At 35.8% G+C, this 18,070-nt stretch overlaps 1 protein-coding gene across 1 annotated transcript in view; it reads left to right on the top strand.

Moving 5' to 3' along the window:
• Nucleotides 1-2,498: 2,498 nt before the first annotated feature.
• The window catches only part of LOC125661814 (multiple epidermal growth factor-like domains protein 11), a 35,904-nt gene continuing 20,332 nt past the window's right edge, over nt 2,499-18,070 (top strand). The window contains exons 1-3 of the mRNA XM_056147622.1: nt 2,499-2,549; nt 2,639-2,738; nt 4,395-4,628. Of these exons, the coding sequence (XP_056003597.1) occupies nt 2,499-2,549; nt 2,639-2,738; nt 4,395-4,628 (385 nt within the window). The remainder of the gene's footprint in view (nt 2,550-2,638; nt 2,739-4,394; nt 4,629-18,070) is intronic.

The following is an 18,070-nucleotide window of genomic DNA, read 5'->3' on the forward strand; positions in this document are numbered from 1 at the left end:
TTATTCTGCGCTCAGTAAGAAAACCAACGTGCAAATTTGTGCTTCATGAAAAAAAAATCATCCTCCAACTCTTGCATTACCATAAAAATTGGTTTATCTCACTCAATATATAAACTTGTAATTCCAATATCGTTCCATTTTCTTTGAACATTCTTTTTCAAACAGAAAGGAGGGGTCTGATAATGCAAGTTTCAACATATAAAGTTAGATCTATTCATCTTCAATATATTTAGAGAAAAAATTCTGATCAGAAGTTTCATATGACTATTCCATAGTTAAATTTCATTTACAAACAAATAAAATCATGTAAATACTAAATTAAGAATATCTGTAATACCGTCATTATTATATACAGTCAACATTTTGCAGGGTTTTCTCATATTTGCCATGCTTGCAGTTGGTCCGTAGTCGAAAATAGTGAAAACTGCATCTTGTCGGTGATTTAATTTCTTATATATACCCATTATTTCCTGCCAAAGTAGAGTGTACATGTACGTGGTATAAACGAGACTGATCCTCATATAAAACTCCGGTAATCGCTTACAATGATTGCCACACAATTTCGAGTTCCTGTTCTCGATGTACATGCATATAGATTTCACACACAAGTCTTTCTGAACGTTGGATCCTTTGGACAAAAGTACATTGAAATACCTGACTTGCTACATTACAGTTGAATGCAAGCACATTGAACATTTTGATGGCTAAAACCCGCTGTTGTTAGACTAAGCATTTGCAGGAAGCTGGTCTCTTTTGTTGTCATCAAGCAAGGGAGATAAGTCATCATACTATTTTGATACTTCATACCACAGCAACATTTAATGATCTTTAGCGACTTATACCTTACAATTTTTTTTTTCTGAATGACTTATTTACATACATAAGTAATTATAGCTGCAATAATGTAGCCCTATCCAATTTTTTTTTATTCTGACGTTTTCGGGATAGGGCTACAATTCCATAGGATCTCCGTAATGGTGCAAAATAATTTTATGAATAACCGATAATAAACTCTGTGTATTAGTCCCCAATGTTGTTTACACGAAATGGAGTGCATACGTTGTGCTCGGGCATGTCTAATAAAGGTGTTTTTCATTAAATATAATGTACAGCATTCAAAATTCTTCGTCTGCTCCGCCATGCTTGTTGTCGCGAGATCTCGTAGGTGGATCTAATGAAAAACCTAAACATTGACAATCAGCGCGAAAATGTAGTTACTCGAGCCACTTCGATAAAGAAAGGTAAATCATATTGTTGCAGAAAGAATTTACAGTCTGTTGTTCGGTTTTTGACTTGATATTAAATTCAAACCTTTTCAATATCGACGAAATAGCTTTCGCCTCCATACTTGTCCATTGATGTAAATACTACCTTATATGGCATATGCAAATGACTTGACAATCGGAAGTTGAAACTTCAGTACATCAAACATGGCGCACAAATATGAATCGTGGAATTGGAATTTATCGAAATTGTTGAAAACGGTAGAATAGAGCCTCACAAATCTTAAATTGCAAGTTGTAAATTTATATATTAACTAAGAAACATAGAATATCATTTTATTTACGTAAAGAAAGTCAGGAAATGTTTAGAATGAGCGCAAATGTTGCGGGAGTGAATCACTCCCGCATTTGCACCATTACGGAGATCCTAAGGAGTTGTAGCCCTCTCCCTAAAAAAAAATCAAAAAAAAAAAAAAAAAAAATCAGAGAGGGCTACATTATTGCAGCTAAAGTAATTATAGAAGAACACATTTTCGTGGAAAACTATTTTTTTGAAAATCGTCTCCTATGACCTTTAAACATAAATATAATGATTGTTGAAATCAATCGATTAAGAAGTAAAGACATACATACGATTATAATTAACACTCTGCATACATTTTGTGCTGTTTATCTAAGATAAGGTATCATTTTGAAATATCTATCGGGATAAAAATTCGGGTTTGTAACATGATGAAATTGTTACCACGTACCAACCCGTATTTATATCCCGATATATATTTTAAAATGATACCTTGTTACCTATATTTACATTTTTGATCGATGACCATTCCTGAATTGTGTTAACAACACGATTCCATACATTTCACATTGTTGTCCGACATAACACTTCGTTCAAAATTACGAAAACGCGAAGCAAAGTTCCATCAAATGGAGAACTGTTTTAATTGTTAAGACGCTTAAAAGCAATTATATCAACAGGGATATAAACATCAATTCAGGAGTATATAATTGAAAACTCTTCCTTATGTCTAAATTAGTAATTTGGAAAAACTGATTAAAAGTAATGCGAAAGGGGGTGCCCAACGTTAGTTTTGATGCGGCTTTTCACTTTTGAAAGTCGAAGACGCAGTCGTTGAAGACCGACTTTGAAAGACATTATGTGGACATTACGGAGTTAACAAAAGAGAAAACTGAAGTGGAGGAACATGAAAAACAGGGTGGCAGTCGTCAGGTGTAGGTAAATATCTTATAGACAAGGCAGATGACGCAGATATGACTCTCCTGAAAGAACTGACATCGCAGAGGATGTGGAAGTGCACGAAGGTAAGCGACGGTTTTGATTTTGATTTGTAATTGTTGACAAACATGAGCTCACTGAACGTTTCTATTGACTCGATAACTTTCTGTTATAGGTTTTCAATGACGCCTCGCTTCGATGCCCCGTCATAAAAATGATTTCGCGTGCAGGGAAACCGGAATCACTCATAGCTACTGTGGCACGCAAGCAGTGCGGTGTGTGCCGTATATATTCGCCTATAAGTCGGTCCGCCTATAAGTCGGTTGTATTTTTAAAGGTTATTTTGTAGGAATTTGCCATTGACCCGCTTATTAGTCGGTACGTTTTTTTTTTGTCAGAATCGGTGGACAATTTCAAGTCAATGCTCTAATTTTTTTTACCTATGTTTCAAAAAAGATTTTGAGAAATTAATAATTATGAGGTGCTCAATATCAAAGCCATATGTGTTTGGGGTTTAAAGGCAACCATTGATCTATTATGGGCAATGGTCCCTTGTTTACCTAAGCAAATATGGTCTCCTAATTACCAGTACCTGACACTGTGTTTACTTAGTGGCACGCGCCTCGCGGTTATTGTGGGGTTCCGGTATAATTCAATGCATCAACGATAGAGTTTTTAAGAGTCAAGGATGATGATCTAAATTATCTGTTAACAACATTCTATTTTTTATGAAATATATTTCAGCCGGTATACATATGAATATTTCAATATTAAATCGGATTCGTTATTCAATTTCACCGATAAACGATAGATTAGTTGAATTGAAAGTATTAGTTACCGGTATGTAAATAATTTTTAATTAGATAAAAATATGTAAATACTTGTACTTTATACACAATTTTAAAATACATAAACAACACACTATGTCTAGATATTTGTGAACAATAATCATTTGTGTGGTAGTCCATGATAATCGTTGGAGTCGTTTAAAATACACTACATTACGCCGCCCATAAAAATACCAATGTTCTTGGGACGCGCCTATAAGATGGACATAGAGTTTTGGACCAAACATTGACTCCCAAAAATCCGACTTATAGGCGAGTATATACGGTAGGTCTTAATGCACTTTGGCGACTTACAAATATCGGCCATCAATCCTGTTAATAAATTTTTTGCTAAAGGTCAAATTTCATCATCTAACAGCAGGTACATTCCGCATCACCCATATCAAAGTTGTCAAATTCAGCCATTATTTACATAAGGGTGATCAGGGATCAGTGTAGCAGACAAAATTTTAGACATACACCTTTCATAAGTAAGACATTGTTTTACAGAAATGTTTTTATCATTGATGAAAGTCCACTGCTTGGAATACAAATAAAATAATTCATATATTTTGTACTGTTGATTTTATCTATTGATAGACTTATGTAATAAGCGGAAGCGATGGTAGATGTGTATTACCTTAGTAAAAATAGTACCGATCACCTTTAACAAATGTTCATACGCACAGCTGTGACCTGTGTTGACCCCGTATATATATTCATATATTAATAGATATGTATTACTCATAAAAGTGTTACATAAGAGAAACAGTTGAAAATGTAAATATCCAAATTTGAAAGTGTACATTAGAACTATTAATTGTTCATTAAAGTATGATGTTTAACAGTCACTTGTCTTATTTTTTTGTCTTTTTCGACTGAAGTGTAATCGATGTCGAAACTGACGACATTGATCTTAGATTTCGCCCATTAACAGTACAGGATAAAAAAAATAATTTTGCTATTAGCGTGAATTGTACATGTAAATGTGTTCTCTGCAACTGTGTTTTACTGTAACGTGTATATGAGGAACTAATGCTTTTACAGAATAATTGTAGGGTTGTGCACATTTGGTATTCAGATATTAGTTTTGTTTTTCTACAGAAAACATTGCCCTTAACAAGCCGGCATGGCAACTTCATCCATTTCAACCACATGACGATAGATATAATGCAAGAAATGCTGTGGATGGACTCAAATCTAAGCTGACCTCAGTGGGAGGGGAGTGTGTCATATCAACTAATAATCAAAGGAAAGCTACATGGAGAGTGGACCTAGAGGACATTCTCAGTATACGTCACATTGCCATTTATTACAGGACGGAGAATACTGCATGGGGTAAACGGCTTCGCAATTCGTTTTGGCTTTTGATAACTTTTTTTCCTCTATATACGGATGTATATTTAATTGCCGTTAAAAAATTAGAAATCCATTTCAAGATTAAGGATTATCTCCCTCACGCATATCTCTTATCCTTAGACGAATTTGACTCCACGTTTTTGCACACTGTTTTCCCTATAATAGCTCTAAAACTTCATTGTTATTTTGGATTTCAAACATTTCGGTTGAGCATCACTGAAGAGGCATTGTTTGTCGAAATGCGCATCTGGTGCATCAACATTGGTACCGTATAAGTTTTACATATACATGTATTATCAAATTGATCAATACTTATTTTACGTTTAGCGTGTATTTCCATATAAGTCTATGCACTATCATGTGAATGCTGCAATGGTGAATACTTTCACGGGTTGCAATTTTCGCGTTTTTTTTCCATTTTAGACACATTCGCGGGTTCATAAATTCATAAATTCGAATCACTATCAGCCCCCCCCCCCCTTTTTTTTTTAAAAACACAGTGTGTATTAAAGAAAGGTGATAAAAGTAATATTCATGGTTTCTGAAATTTTCGAGTTTGCCTAGACCGCAATTATAGTGAAAATTTCCACCGCGATTTATTTCCCCCTAAACAGTTCATGGAGAAAACATGAATACATATGACCGTGATGACGAACATGATTATATGACAAGCATACATAGACTATTGGTGTAATATCTGATATCACAACATTAAATGATTATCTGAGAGAAGAATGAAAGATCATTTAAAATAAATTGATTAATACTTGAAATAATTTTAAACTTTTCTAACATGGACGTTTTTAGATATACCTATAACTCGATGATATATATTTTTCTGAATTAAGATTCAATATTGAAAGATAAAGTGTCCATTGATATTTTTAGTAGTTTTGAAAAATTCTAACTTCTTCCCATATCAGTGAATTCAAATGTTTGATCGAGGTATTTAAGTTGACGTAAACCGACTAGTTTCACTCCTTTTTTACTTGGGTTCACTTTAGTTCCCCGTAGCAACATATGTGTCTACTCTAATCTCGACTTTATTCATTTATGCTTGATGCAGATTGGCCTCTGAAATTGCATTACTTTTAAACTTGTTGCATTAGGACTAACAAGAGAACCGCATAAGTACATCATAAGTACATCATGCGCCCGACGGACAGTGATGACAAAATTCCAGGGTAATATCTGTATCCATAATGAGAAAAAGTCCAGGAAACTATTTATAGGTCACGGGTGCACTAATCCTGCTGAAATGCATCTTGGATTTATATTCCTTCGAGAGAACGTTTTTGATGAAATTCCAGGGCAATATCTGTATCCGTAACGAAAAGAGTTCGGAAAACTATTTGACGTACTTTTAGCCCTAAAGTAAGTCTTGGTGCATCAATCCAGCTAAAATGCACACTCACTCTTACGCTTTTCAAGGGAGAAATTGTGACCAAATTCAATCTGTTACGGAAAAATGTCTGGAAAACATGAACTCGAACGGACACAAGCAAGAACAGCGCCATAACATAATACGTCCCGTCAGACAACGGGTGTACATAAATCACACACATATTCCCTGGAACCCGTGTACCGTTGGTAATTTTTATTGTTCAATATGTAAAAGTGATTTCATAAGAAACAGCGAATACACAATAGATTCTCATCAAATATACAAATTAGACTATTGATCTGGTTTTTTTTTATATGTATGTTTTGTGATACTTTCAATTGCACTAATTGTTCACACAGAAAATTACTAGTCAACGTCTAAAATACATTTCAAAATATTCAAACAAAAGCTTGAACTGTTTCGATGTTGGAATAAAGAAAAGTGGCATATTAATCATGTGCAAGTGAATTACTCATCATTCAAATATCAACGTAAGTAGTTGTTTGATAATAACCCCATTTGACCTAACACTGTTACTTCAATTTAATTTCTTTAGTAATTTTTGCGATTAATATACAAGTTTATAAATTTAAGACAAAGGAAAAAATTATATTAGAATCTGTGAATCTCCTTGAATTGAAAATAGGAATATCGTCAGCTGTGACATTTAGTGAGGAATATATATCACGGCAATGCTGTCGTGACACAGATTCACTTTTCCCATGGTTTCATTAAAAAAATCCGTGCTTTTGAATTTCCGGAAACGTAGCGGCTAACGTTCCTGCTTCTCACAGCTGCGACCGAAGTTCGATCAGGATTGTCGCCAGTACCTGTTGAGAAGCGAGATCAACAGGGAACCAGTTTAGGTCGCCAGTAGCAGTGTGTAGTCGCCCACTCATGCACGTGCGTTTTCCCAGGTACTCCAGTTTCTTCTCATATCAATTATCCTTTCACGGTAATACCCGAGCCGATGAAGAATATTGATAGAAGTTGCGAAACTTTGTTATTAGTCCTCGTTAAATAAAACTATATTTAATACTAAGCATGTGGAGAAGGAGCAGTTATTGCATATTGTTTAAGGTTTACGTTTGAGCAGGACTGGAACAAACAACTGCGTAAAAAAATTAACACATTAACCACTAAACCACGCTGGACAGCTTAAAGACGGGTATATTATACCGAAATAATTGATACGTAACATAACAAGAGATCCATGGGCCATATCCCTCAACTGAGTCAACTTGTCCCTACTAATGAGCTATTCTGATTTTAAAAAGATTTTAAAGCAAATTTTATTCCCATAAAATAATTTGACCGCAACCTATCCCTGGGAGTTTTAACATAACCACAATACAAGGTCACGATTCACAAATCATATATATATATATATATTATGAAAGCCCTAATAGCTTAGGGAATATTGCTTGGGTTGTATTTTCTTAAAAACAGGTCACTATGCAAGGACAATGTTATAAAGTTAACAACTTTGGTCCCAGGAAAACATATATTGTCACAAAGAAATCATACATTAAATATGAAGGGTTCATCACACCCCATTCAAAATTTATGAACAAGGTTAAAGTTTTAACATTTTGGACAATCCTTAGAGTCAAGGCACCATTGATATCAAATGAAATTTCTTGCCATAAAGAATTTATATTAAAAATACCAAAGTCATATCTTGAATAGTTTAGAGATACACTGTATTACCAAAGTGAGGTTTTCTTAAACGTAGGTCAATGTCACAAGGTTACATATTTTATACCATAAGAAGGTATCGTCACAGTGAATGCATATGTGAAATATGACGGTCACATAATCACTAAGTTTTGAGCAAGGTTCAAATTGCAGACAAACAGGACAAAACAATGGTTACTCCTGTAATATAAAAGTAGTAAATATGACACACTTAAATATTTCATTATTATAGACCAGGCTTGCAAAACTTCAAAATGATAGCAGTTTGTAGTGTACATTGTATTTGTAAGCTGACCTTGTCCTGGGATGGAAATAAAGACATAACATTATGTTTACCTATATACGAGTTTATTTTTATTTTGCACTTATTGTATTTTATAACAACACCCCCCTCCCCATTGTGGCTGTTGTTGGTCTTGGCAACTAGGCAATGAGTAAAATTTTAAAGTTTTACATTAAAATGTTACCATGTAAATTACACCTGTGTATTGACACCCAAATGGTACAGGCCAAAAACACATCATTGCCTAATGTTATATCATAAAATCAAGCAACAAATTTAGCAGATCTTTTCATTCCGGTTGACGGCAATGAGACGATTTGCAATCACCCCCCAACATCAATCATTAAAATGTCAATTTTCAATTAAACAAAAAACCATATGACTATGATTCCGGTGAGCGGCAATCAAAGTGTATCATATATATATGTGACCAAATTGTCACCAAATAATTCAATACATACAATATTGTCCAATCAAATCATTCAATGTCCAATCACAGGAACCAGACGCGCATTCTTCCACATGGCAGAAATGGTTACAATATTAACCATTGAAGCCACCGCCACCAAGGGGGGGGGGGGGAGCGGGTAGTTCCTGTAGCCAAGACCTTGCCACAAAATACCCCGTCCAAATTCTAGTATAACTTTGGATACACTTGCCATCCATTCGTTATAAATTGTTCTAACCCTGCACTAATGTTGTTGAGAAAAATTTCATTGCCTATATTTGATATATGGACCCCATCTGCCTCAAAAAGATTTGTGTTTACAAGTTTGATATCCAAATACTTGATATAACATCCCCCATTCCTTACTATATAAGCCGCCACTGAACTGTTGATTCTTTTTGCAGAATTATTCATTTTTTCTATGCTATCTGATGAATACCAGTTCTTTCTAGGCAATATTTGTGACCATACAAGCTTTGTATTGGATAAAAGTTTCCAAATTTTATCAATTGTACCTTTCATATCTTGTATAAGCTGTTTGATTGGTGTGTACCCAATATTATTACCACCACAATGTAGAATAATGTAATCAGGAGGGTCAGCTACTTTCAGCAATGTCTTGATCTTGTTGTACATTTCATACCAGCCCATATCCCCTTTTCCTTGCCACCAAATAGACACATTTAATCTATCCATTACTCCCAAGTTAACTCCATCTGGTCTGATTCTAGCTGCTAAAAATGCTCTTTTGACTATTGATGAGCCCACTACCCATACATGTTGTTCTGAAAGTGTATATATAGAGACATGACAAGATTATATAATTATATGACTTGAAACCATTTTCATATATATACTCATGGACAAAAGAAACGTTACACATGAAAAAATTATAGTAAAACAATATTTTTTCGTATAAATAAATAAAAACTTGTTTAACAACACTTCATGCTTTACTGATTACACTGGCAAACACAACAAATGTTAAAACCTAGTCATGCGTGAATTTATCGTTGATACCCGTAAACATGGTTTCGTGGATATCGCATTGCACGTGCAAAGAAAATCATTTTCATTTTTATCAAATACTACTCAAGGTGATTCAGGCAGTAAGAAAAACATCAAAATTTTCCAACATCTTCGCGTATTGCAATGCCCCGGCTCGACAGTTCCAGTCGCGAAAGAGCAATTGGCATGTTGGAACTTGGAGCGTCGCAAGCCGACGTTGCACGGCGATTTGGGGTTGCAAGGATCACGATTTCTCGATTATTGCACCGTTTCAACACAACAAATTCAACAGCAGACCGCCCCCGATCTGGAAGACCTAGGGTAACAACGCCCAGGCAGGACCGCATGATACGATTACGTCATCTACGGAACAGAACGGAAAATCCAGCAAACACTGCTGTTGGAATTCCTGGATTGCGGCGAATCAGTCGCCGAACAGTTCAACGACGTTTGTCGGCTGCAGGTCTACGTGCACGACGCCCATACAAAGGACCTATGCTGACCCAAAGACACTGCCGAGAACGACTTCAATGGGCTCGACGTCACTTGAGATGGAGGCTTGCAGACTGGAATCACGTTCTGTTTAGTGATGAATCACGTTTCATGCTGCGCCGAGTGGATGGCAGAACACGCGTGTACCGTAGACGCGGTGAACGCTTCTCTGATGGATGTGTGCTACGCCATGACCGCTTTGGAGGCGGAAGTGTAATGATGTGGGGCGGAATAAGTGGTAATCGACGAACAGATCTTGTACCGATCATTGGGACATTAAATGCACAACGATACCGTAATGAAATCCTTGCACAACATGTCCGTCCCTTTATCGCTGCAAATGGCGGAATTTTCCAACAGGATAATGCGCGCCCCCACGTTGCAAGAGCCAACAGAGACTTTCTTGCCAACAATCACATCGACATCTTGCCATGGCCAGCACTTTCGCCCGATTTATCGCCAATCGAGCACCTCTGGGACCAATTAGACCGTCGAGTAAGACAACGCCGCAATCAACCGGAAACGCTTGAACAGCTTAGAACTGCTTTGCAGGAAGAATGGCAAAGAATCCCTCAGGTCTCCATCAATCGTCTCATTGCTTCTATGCGTCGTCGTTGTCAAGCTGTTATCGATAACATTGGTTCTTTCACTCGTTATTGACATTGTGAATTGAATATCCGAAGTTAACACTTTCCGGCTTTGACTCCGTAATTTGTGTATGTTCAGATTCGGGAAACCTTAGATATTTGTTGTGTTTGAACATTCAAATTTTATTTTTTTATTCCCAAATTATATTATATTTTCATGAAATAAAATTACAGTTATACATTTTGGTGTAACGTTTCTTTTGTCCATGAGTATACTTAAACATATGACAGTCTTAAGGGTTACACCTACATTTATATTATGATTGCATCCTAACATAAATTTTGTATGCTTTAGATTTCCATCTTCCTGCTTTACAGATTTCTTCCTCTGACATACCAAACATTGCTGCACTTGTTGCTGCCCCAATTCTAAATGAATGAGACTTGTATTTTTTTACATTCTAACCCTATTATCGACAAAACTTTATTTAAAACTGCCGTAAATTGGTATCTAGTTAGTGGTTGTCCACTAAAATGACAGAACAACTTCCCCTGCACTGAAGGTCGTATTGCTAGATATTCTTGAATAATCTTAATTGGTTGTATTTGAGACCCAAATTGGCTATTCTGAATAGTAATTGTTTCTCCTTCCCCTATTTGATCCACTTTGGAATGCTTTAATTTTATTTGGATTTTATTTTCTTTTGTAAACATTGTTATGTCTTCATAATCAATTGCATGTCCCAGATCTTTTTGGTTTTTTACTGTCATTTCTCCAACTCTAAAGAAACCAAAAAATGCTAAAGTGTAGGCGGCTTGAAACAGTTTGCATTCATAGTAGTTTGTACAAACCAAGTACAAACTTTGTAGTATTTGATTTAATATATTTGATGTAATTGGCAGTCTGGCATCATTTTTCTTGACCTTTCTTCTGAATCCTTTTACGATTTTCTTAACCAGAAAGCTTTGAGTTTCATCCCTATTGTTTTGAATTTTTAGTTTGTAAGAAATAGCTGAAATGTAAGTTCTAGCTGTTGCCACTGAGAGATGTTTTGCTGACATATAACCTATAAATAGAACTATTTGCTCTAACGTAGGGGGCCATATTTTGCTAAGGTTTAGGGAATCCTGGAATTCCTCAAAGCATCTTAGTCCCTGGTTGTATGTTTCCTGAATAGTTTGGGCTGTTGCTAGATGTAACAAGGTGTTTACTTCATTTCTAACATCAACTGCTGAAATTCTACTGGTATTTTTTCTGGTATCTTGTTTGCTTGTGGAGCCAATTCCTGAAATGTTTTAAACTGTTTACGTGACAGTGCATCTGCGATACTATTTTGTGTACCTGCTATATGTTTTGCCTTGAATACTATGTTGTTTTTTAACAGTATAAGGACCAAATTTCTTATCAAAAACATGATTCTTTTTTATTTTGATGTTTGTTTGTTAATAATTGACACCAGTGCATTGTTGTCAATGTACATTATGATCCTCTTGTTCTTAAAGAGCATTTCGCCCCATGTGTAAATAGCTAATACAATGGGCACCAGCTCATCTTGTTGGCCAAGGCCAGAAAACCCATCTACCTTCCCAGTATGCCCCACATCCCAAATCTGGATTGCCTGTACTATCTGTAAACAATTTCATATTTTCATTACTCAGCCAATCACTCTCATGCAAGAGTCTAACACCATTGAACTGTTCTAAAAAAAAAAAAAAGTAACCAAGTTTTAACATCTTCCCTAAACTCTTTTGTGATTTTGATATGATGATGAGCTTTTGCCACCCCACAAGTAGCATCATAAAACCTTCTGTTGAATGCTCTTGCATTTGGCACACCTTTGCTGAAAAAAGTTAAGCTTCCAGCTATGCTTTGTACTTCTTGTAACTGTAATGACTTTTTAATGAGGGCCATATTTAGCATAGATTTCAACTGTTTTACCTTTTCTAGAGGAATTTTTACAACCATATCAACCGTATTTATTTCTAAACCTAAAAATATAATGCTTGTAGATGGCCCTACTGTTTTTTCATTTGCTAACGGTACACCCACCAAACTGCACAAATTCTGAAACTCTTCCATTAAATGTGAACATTCTTGAGTACCTACTCTTCCAATAAATAAGAAATCATCCAGATAATGATAAATCGTGCCAATACCTGTCTGTTTCTGTAGTTGCCAGTGTAAAAATGTTGAAAACTTTTCAAACAGATTACATGACATTGCACAACCCATTGGTAAACATTTGTCAATGTAATATTTACCTTGAAATTTGAAACCTAGCAAATCAAAATCACCAGGATGGATTATCATTCAATGCAGATTTGATATCCATCTTAGCCAGCAATGTTCCTGTTCCCAACCTAGCTAGTGTGTCTAAAACCTGATCTAAAGATGTATAAGCTACTGTACATTCTTGGTGATCTATGTAGTGATTAACACCGTTATTTTCTGGAAAAGATAGATGTGTAATTAATCGCCACATTCCCTCTTTTTTTTGGTACAATGCCTATTGGCGATATTTTTAAATTTGATATTGGTTTATTTGAATATGGTCCCCCTATCCTTCCTTTTTCTACTTCATTATCTATTTTTTCTTTTGCTCTCTCAGAGTGTTTTTTGACTGATGTAGGATTATCTGATTCACTCCCTATTCTTGGCCCTTTGTACCCTAATCTGAATCCAAATCTAAATCCTTGCAAAAGCTCTAAAGCTATATTTTTTTTAGGACAACTGTGTAACAATGATTCTAAATTGTTTATATCTATAGGGGTGGTCCCAAGCTTCCATACATTAGAAAGTTCCCCTTTGACCTCTGAATTGAGACCCCCCTCTTCCTCTTGTGTTTTGGTACTCACCCCTTGAAAATCTGTATTTTCCCTGTCCACGAAAATTACTAAAACCTTCCCCTTGTGTGCTGATGTTTTTTGATTGACAATTGTTGATAGGATGTTGACCCCCACACTTGATACACACATGCAAATATGCACAGGGTGATCTGAAGCATGAACCTTGGTAGTTGTAATTGTAGCATTTTTTACTCTGACTCTGGTAAGTTGGAGCAGCAGACAGAGTTTTAACAGCAGGTAAAACAAACATCAACCATAATTCTGAATCAACCTCACCCCATGGTTTTGTAGGGTTCTTTGCGATTTTTAATCTGAATTGTTGGTCATACTCTTTAAATCCAAGATTTCCTGACCTAGATGCTGCTAACCTAACATCATTCATGTATTTCAAAATTTCTAATGTTTTTGCCGGATTTAAATAAAATACTGCAAAAAATTATAAATGCATCCGTCCATTGTTCAATGTTGTTGATTTTTTTTAGAATTTTTCTCAGATGTTTGTAATTCCCCATTCACCATTACAATTGCTTGATTTTGTGGCTCATTAGAATTAATCAACAGTTTTGCCAATTCTACATACTGACCACTGACTATTTTGTTTTTAATTTCTTGTGAAACATTAAGTTCAATGACATTGTTGTAACTGTTGACCATATTTGGTACATCTATGCCCTGTGTACCTCGAATGGTTTCCCTGGAATTATCCATGCTGAATCCCAATGGTTCATCTCTGGGTGATACATCCAATTCTCCCTCAAATCCATTATTTGTTGATGTCTCCATTGTCGTTTGCTCTTGAAATTCAACTGGTCCTTCCACATTTTTATTTCTTCGCCCCTTTCTCATAACTTCACCTCCCTTCTTCTTTTTCGCCCTCGTTGATTTTTCTTTTGTCATGTTTTTTCTACAATTTAACTTATTTTCCGTAGCTTCTGAATCTTATAAAAAATTAAAATGTTGTCTCGATTGTTATCTCACCGTTCTCCTGAAATTGCCTCGTCATAAAAGGAAATGCTATTCTATTTGCCAACTTATTTCCGGTAGGATTCCGAAATAGTGTTTTCTAAAAAATCCTCAGAAATAAAATATATTTAAGTCTGGCTAAAATAAATGGATTTATAGTTAATTCTATAAATCTTATTATGTCGCTAAAATCCACATAACTATGCAAATTAAATGTGTATTAGTTAGATGAAATTATGAATATTTACTATACTCTTTTAATTGTCACATTATCCTATTAGTTACGTGACCCGATTTTATATTTTTCAAAGTTCCTGCAAGAAATTGTTTTAGCACAAGTAAAAGATGTAATAGAGGAATAAAACGCATTCAAATGTTGGAGAATATCAGCAAAAACACTAGCATCGTTAATAATTTAGCAAAAATATTGAAAATCATCAAATTTGAAGGTGTTTTTTTTTCATACAAACAATGATCGATTATAGCAGTATCGAAATTTATAATGCCTTCCTACATTATAAAGATTTGCATAGACACATTTTCTCTCATTGATGCACATGCACAAAATATCAGTAAACAATCACATCCATTCACTTGCGCCAAGTCGTTTTTTGTACACGCTTGACATACTTATTCGTGTCACAACAAATCATAGCGCATAATATGCATCAACATTGGAAATATATATTTACTGGTCAAAAAAAAGAAAAACACAGTACAATTTCATATTCATTTGAATACATGAGAAATACTCAATAATTGATAACACAAAAACTATGAAAACGCCGGGTTAAAATCGAAGTATCGCATAATTACAGCCATTAACAGGTTAAGGTAACCTAAGTTCAATATCTAGTCCCCCATGAGCACAAATGGTTACCTGAAAACGTCTTCCTGTCGACAGAGTTTAGTTTATAACAACTGTCGTCTAGTGATGCTGTTTTGCTCTAACTGTAATCAAAACTTTATACCCCTCCAAACTGGTCAGCCTCCTGGATGTAATGTTGTGCAAAACGTTCATGTTTGCGCCTATACACTTTGAGGCTTCCATCAAACCTCTGCAGTAAAGATCGAGATTCATCGCCGAACCAAACTGTGCACCAGCGTTGCTGCAACCACACTGTATGGGTCCGAGACTATTGACGATGTTGCGGAGGCAGAACAATGTCACTTAGAGGTATACGCGCTCTTATTCCAGTATCTCATAGTCAAACAATCTGATTTATTACCTAATCTAATATATAAATTTATATTACGTATTTCTATCTCTTTTCCGATCTTAATCAGCTTCTTCATCGCAAACTTCCCATTATAACCTGCATATGGAATTTATATATCTCAACTGATTCGATATACAAAAGCTTGTTCTGCGTATCATCAGTTTTTGAATTGAGACAGGCTATTTGATGGTGCGGGGGTTTCAACAGTCTCGTTTAAAGTCAGCATTTCGCAAAGTCGATGGTCGTTATACATGTAACGATCTACTTTGCCATTACAGCTTTAGCGGTCAGCCGGGTTCGATCGCCGGTGGCCAGATAGCTCAGTTGGTAGAGCACCTGACTAGAGATTCAGGAAGCCCGAGTTCGAATCCCGGTCTGGTGCGTTGCATTTTCTCCCCTCCTGTTACATTTGGTGCCGTGACCAGCCCCTGGAACTGACAGGTGGAAATGCCTGCCAGGGGATAAAGATCCTGGGTTGATGTCTTCAGGTGTGAAGACATTTAAGGGGGGAGAAATGTAGCGGTCAGCCGGGTTCGATCGCCGGTGGCCAGATAGCTCAGTTGGTAGAGCACCTGACTAGTGATTCAAGGGGCCCGGGTTCGAATCCCGGTCTGGTCCGTTGCATTTTCTCCCCTCCTGTTACACAACCTATCAGTGGGCCAAATGCTGTCTGAATTGTTTCATACCAATTGATAGGCCGTTCCTGGCACACTCTTCACTACGGATAACTCCGTTTACCTGATCAAGATATATGGCTCACTGCGGGTGTGACCAGTTGACAGGGAATTTTCACTCCTTCTAAGTGCTTGATCCCACCTCTGGTATATCCAGGGTCCGTGTTTGCTCAACTCTCTATTTTGTATTGCTTATCAAATTTAAGATTGATCAATGTTCTTAACCTTTCAGAAAAGGATACACAAAATGAGCAGATGTGAAACAGTTCATTATATGTCGAACTATTTTCCGGTCTCGTTACGAGCTGTTCCCCGGTCATATGATAAACTATTGCCCGATTAACACATTAGGTAACAAAACAATTATTTCATGTCCACTCGAGCAATTGTCAAAACTATTGCCCCTCGGTAGTGGCGAAGACCCGGGAACCTGTTGTTCTCCGGGTCATCATCACTTCCTCGGGACAATAGCTTTGATTATTATACCTCAGAATGTTTTTGTTATTAACAATATTAACTGCGCCCTGGGAAATAGTTGCTGTTTTAGGGGACAATAAACTTAGTATTGTCCTCATAGCCAGTGAATAGGTGTATACTGTTTCCAGAGTAGGCATGGAATAATTGTATACTGCCAATCCCGGGAATAACAAATATTATATATGACGCTATTGTTAATCGTTGACGAAGATAATGCAAGCGGATTAAGTGATCCTGTGCTGATGACGTCATGGTCTACCTACTTTATATGCCGATCATTATCTGCTTCAAAGCTATAGTGATTTGTGCAACATTGATATCTCTAGCAACTGTAAATTGAGACACGTCAGCTTCCAGTCGACCCAATGCATTCTAGCGTTGAACCTCATTCAGAGGCGGCTTTTCTCAAAAACGGTAACATTTCAAGATAACGCTATCAAATTTGGAGAACCAGTGCATTTGATAAACTATTTTGCCTGAACCACGTGTATTAGGAATTTAAAAGAATCAACAACTAAAGAGACCATATTCAATATTTTATAAAAAAAAAAAAAAAAAAAGTTTTACATCCTCAAGTTTTATAGAATATATATTCAGTAAACATTTAGCGTTGGATGTAACAAGAAGTTATCGGGTGATTCTTTCTAGACTCAAAAAAGATTCAGCGAAAAAATACTACTTCAGCAGTAACAGACAAATGTCCCGCAGAAACGATTCTTATTTCATGGGCCGGCTGTTGCTGGCTCATAATCAACCACTGCAATGTCATATAGTGCATTGAGGTACACTATGCAATTTCCAAGATATCAGCTCCTCTGTGAGTAGGTACAGTCAGTATTCTACTGAACGCATAGATGGACACAGGATGTAGACTTATAATATGTATATATGGTTTGACATTTAGACCGAACGAAACATGAAATAGTCTTTGGCGTGTCCCAAGTGATAATATATATATATATATATATATATATATATATATATATATATATATATATATATATATACGTTTCTATATGAGTGAAATATTCTCGAGAAGGATATTAAACAATATTCAATCAATGTACCCTTGTTTACTGTTATTCATTTTATTTTATTTTAGCTTTCGGAAGCGTGGTCGCCTGTTAATAATTTGGTGCCATTTTTCTTTTTTCTTTTTGTCTTTACACTACACTTTGAACACTATATATCTCTATTAAAATGACTTTCTATCACCATAAATAGTATGAACGTTAATTATTCTTTAAAAACAACATTTTTAAATGCATTAAAATGGTTGAACTGTTGGTTTTAATATTGATATTTCATATTTACTTATTTTCCGACTACTAGTACCGGTA

The sequence above is a fragment of the Ostrea edulis genome, chromosome 8 (genome assembly GCF_947568905.1).
Source record: "Ostrea edulis chromosome 8, xbOstEdul1.1, whole genome shotgun sequence".
In the NCBI taxonomy this organism is placed as follows: domain Eukaryota; kingdom Metazoa; phylum Mollusca; class Bivalvia; order Ostreida; family Ostreidae; genus Ostrea; species Ostrea edulis.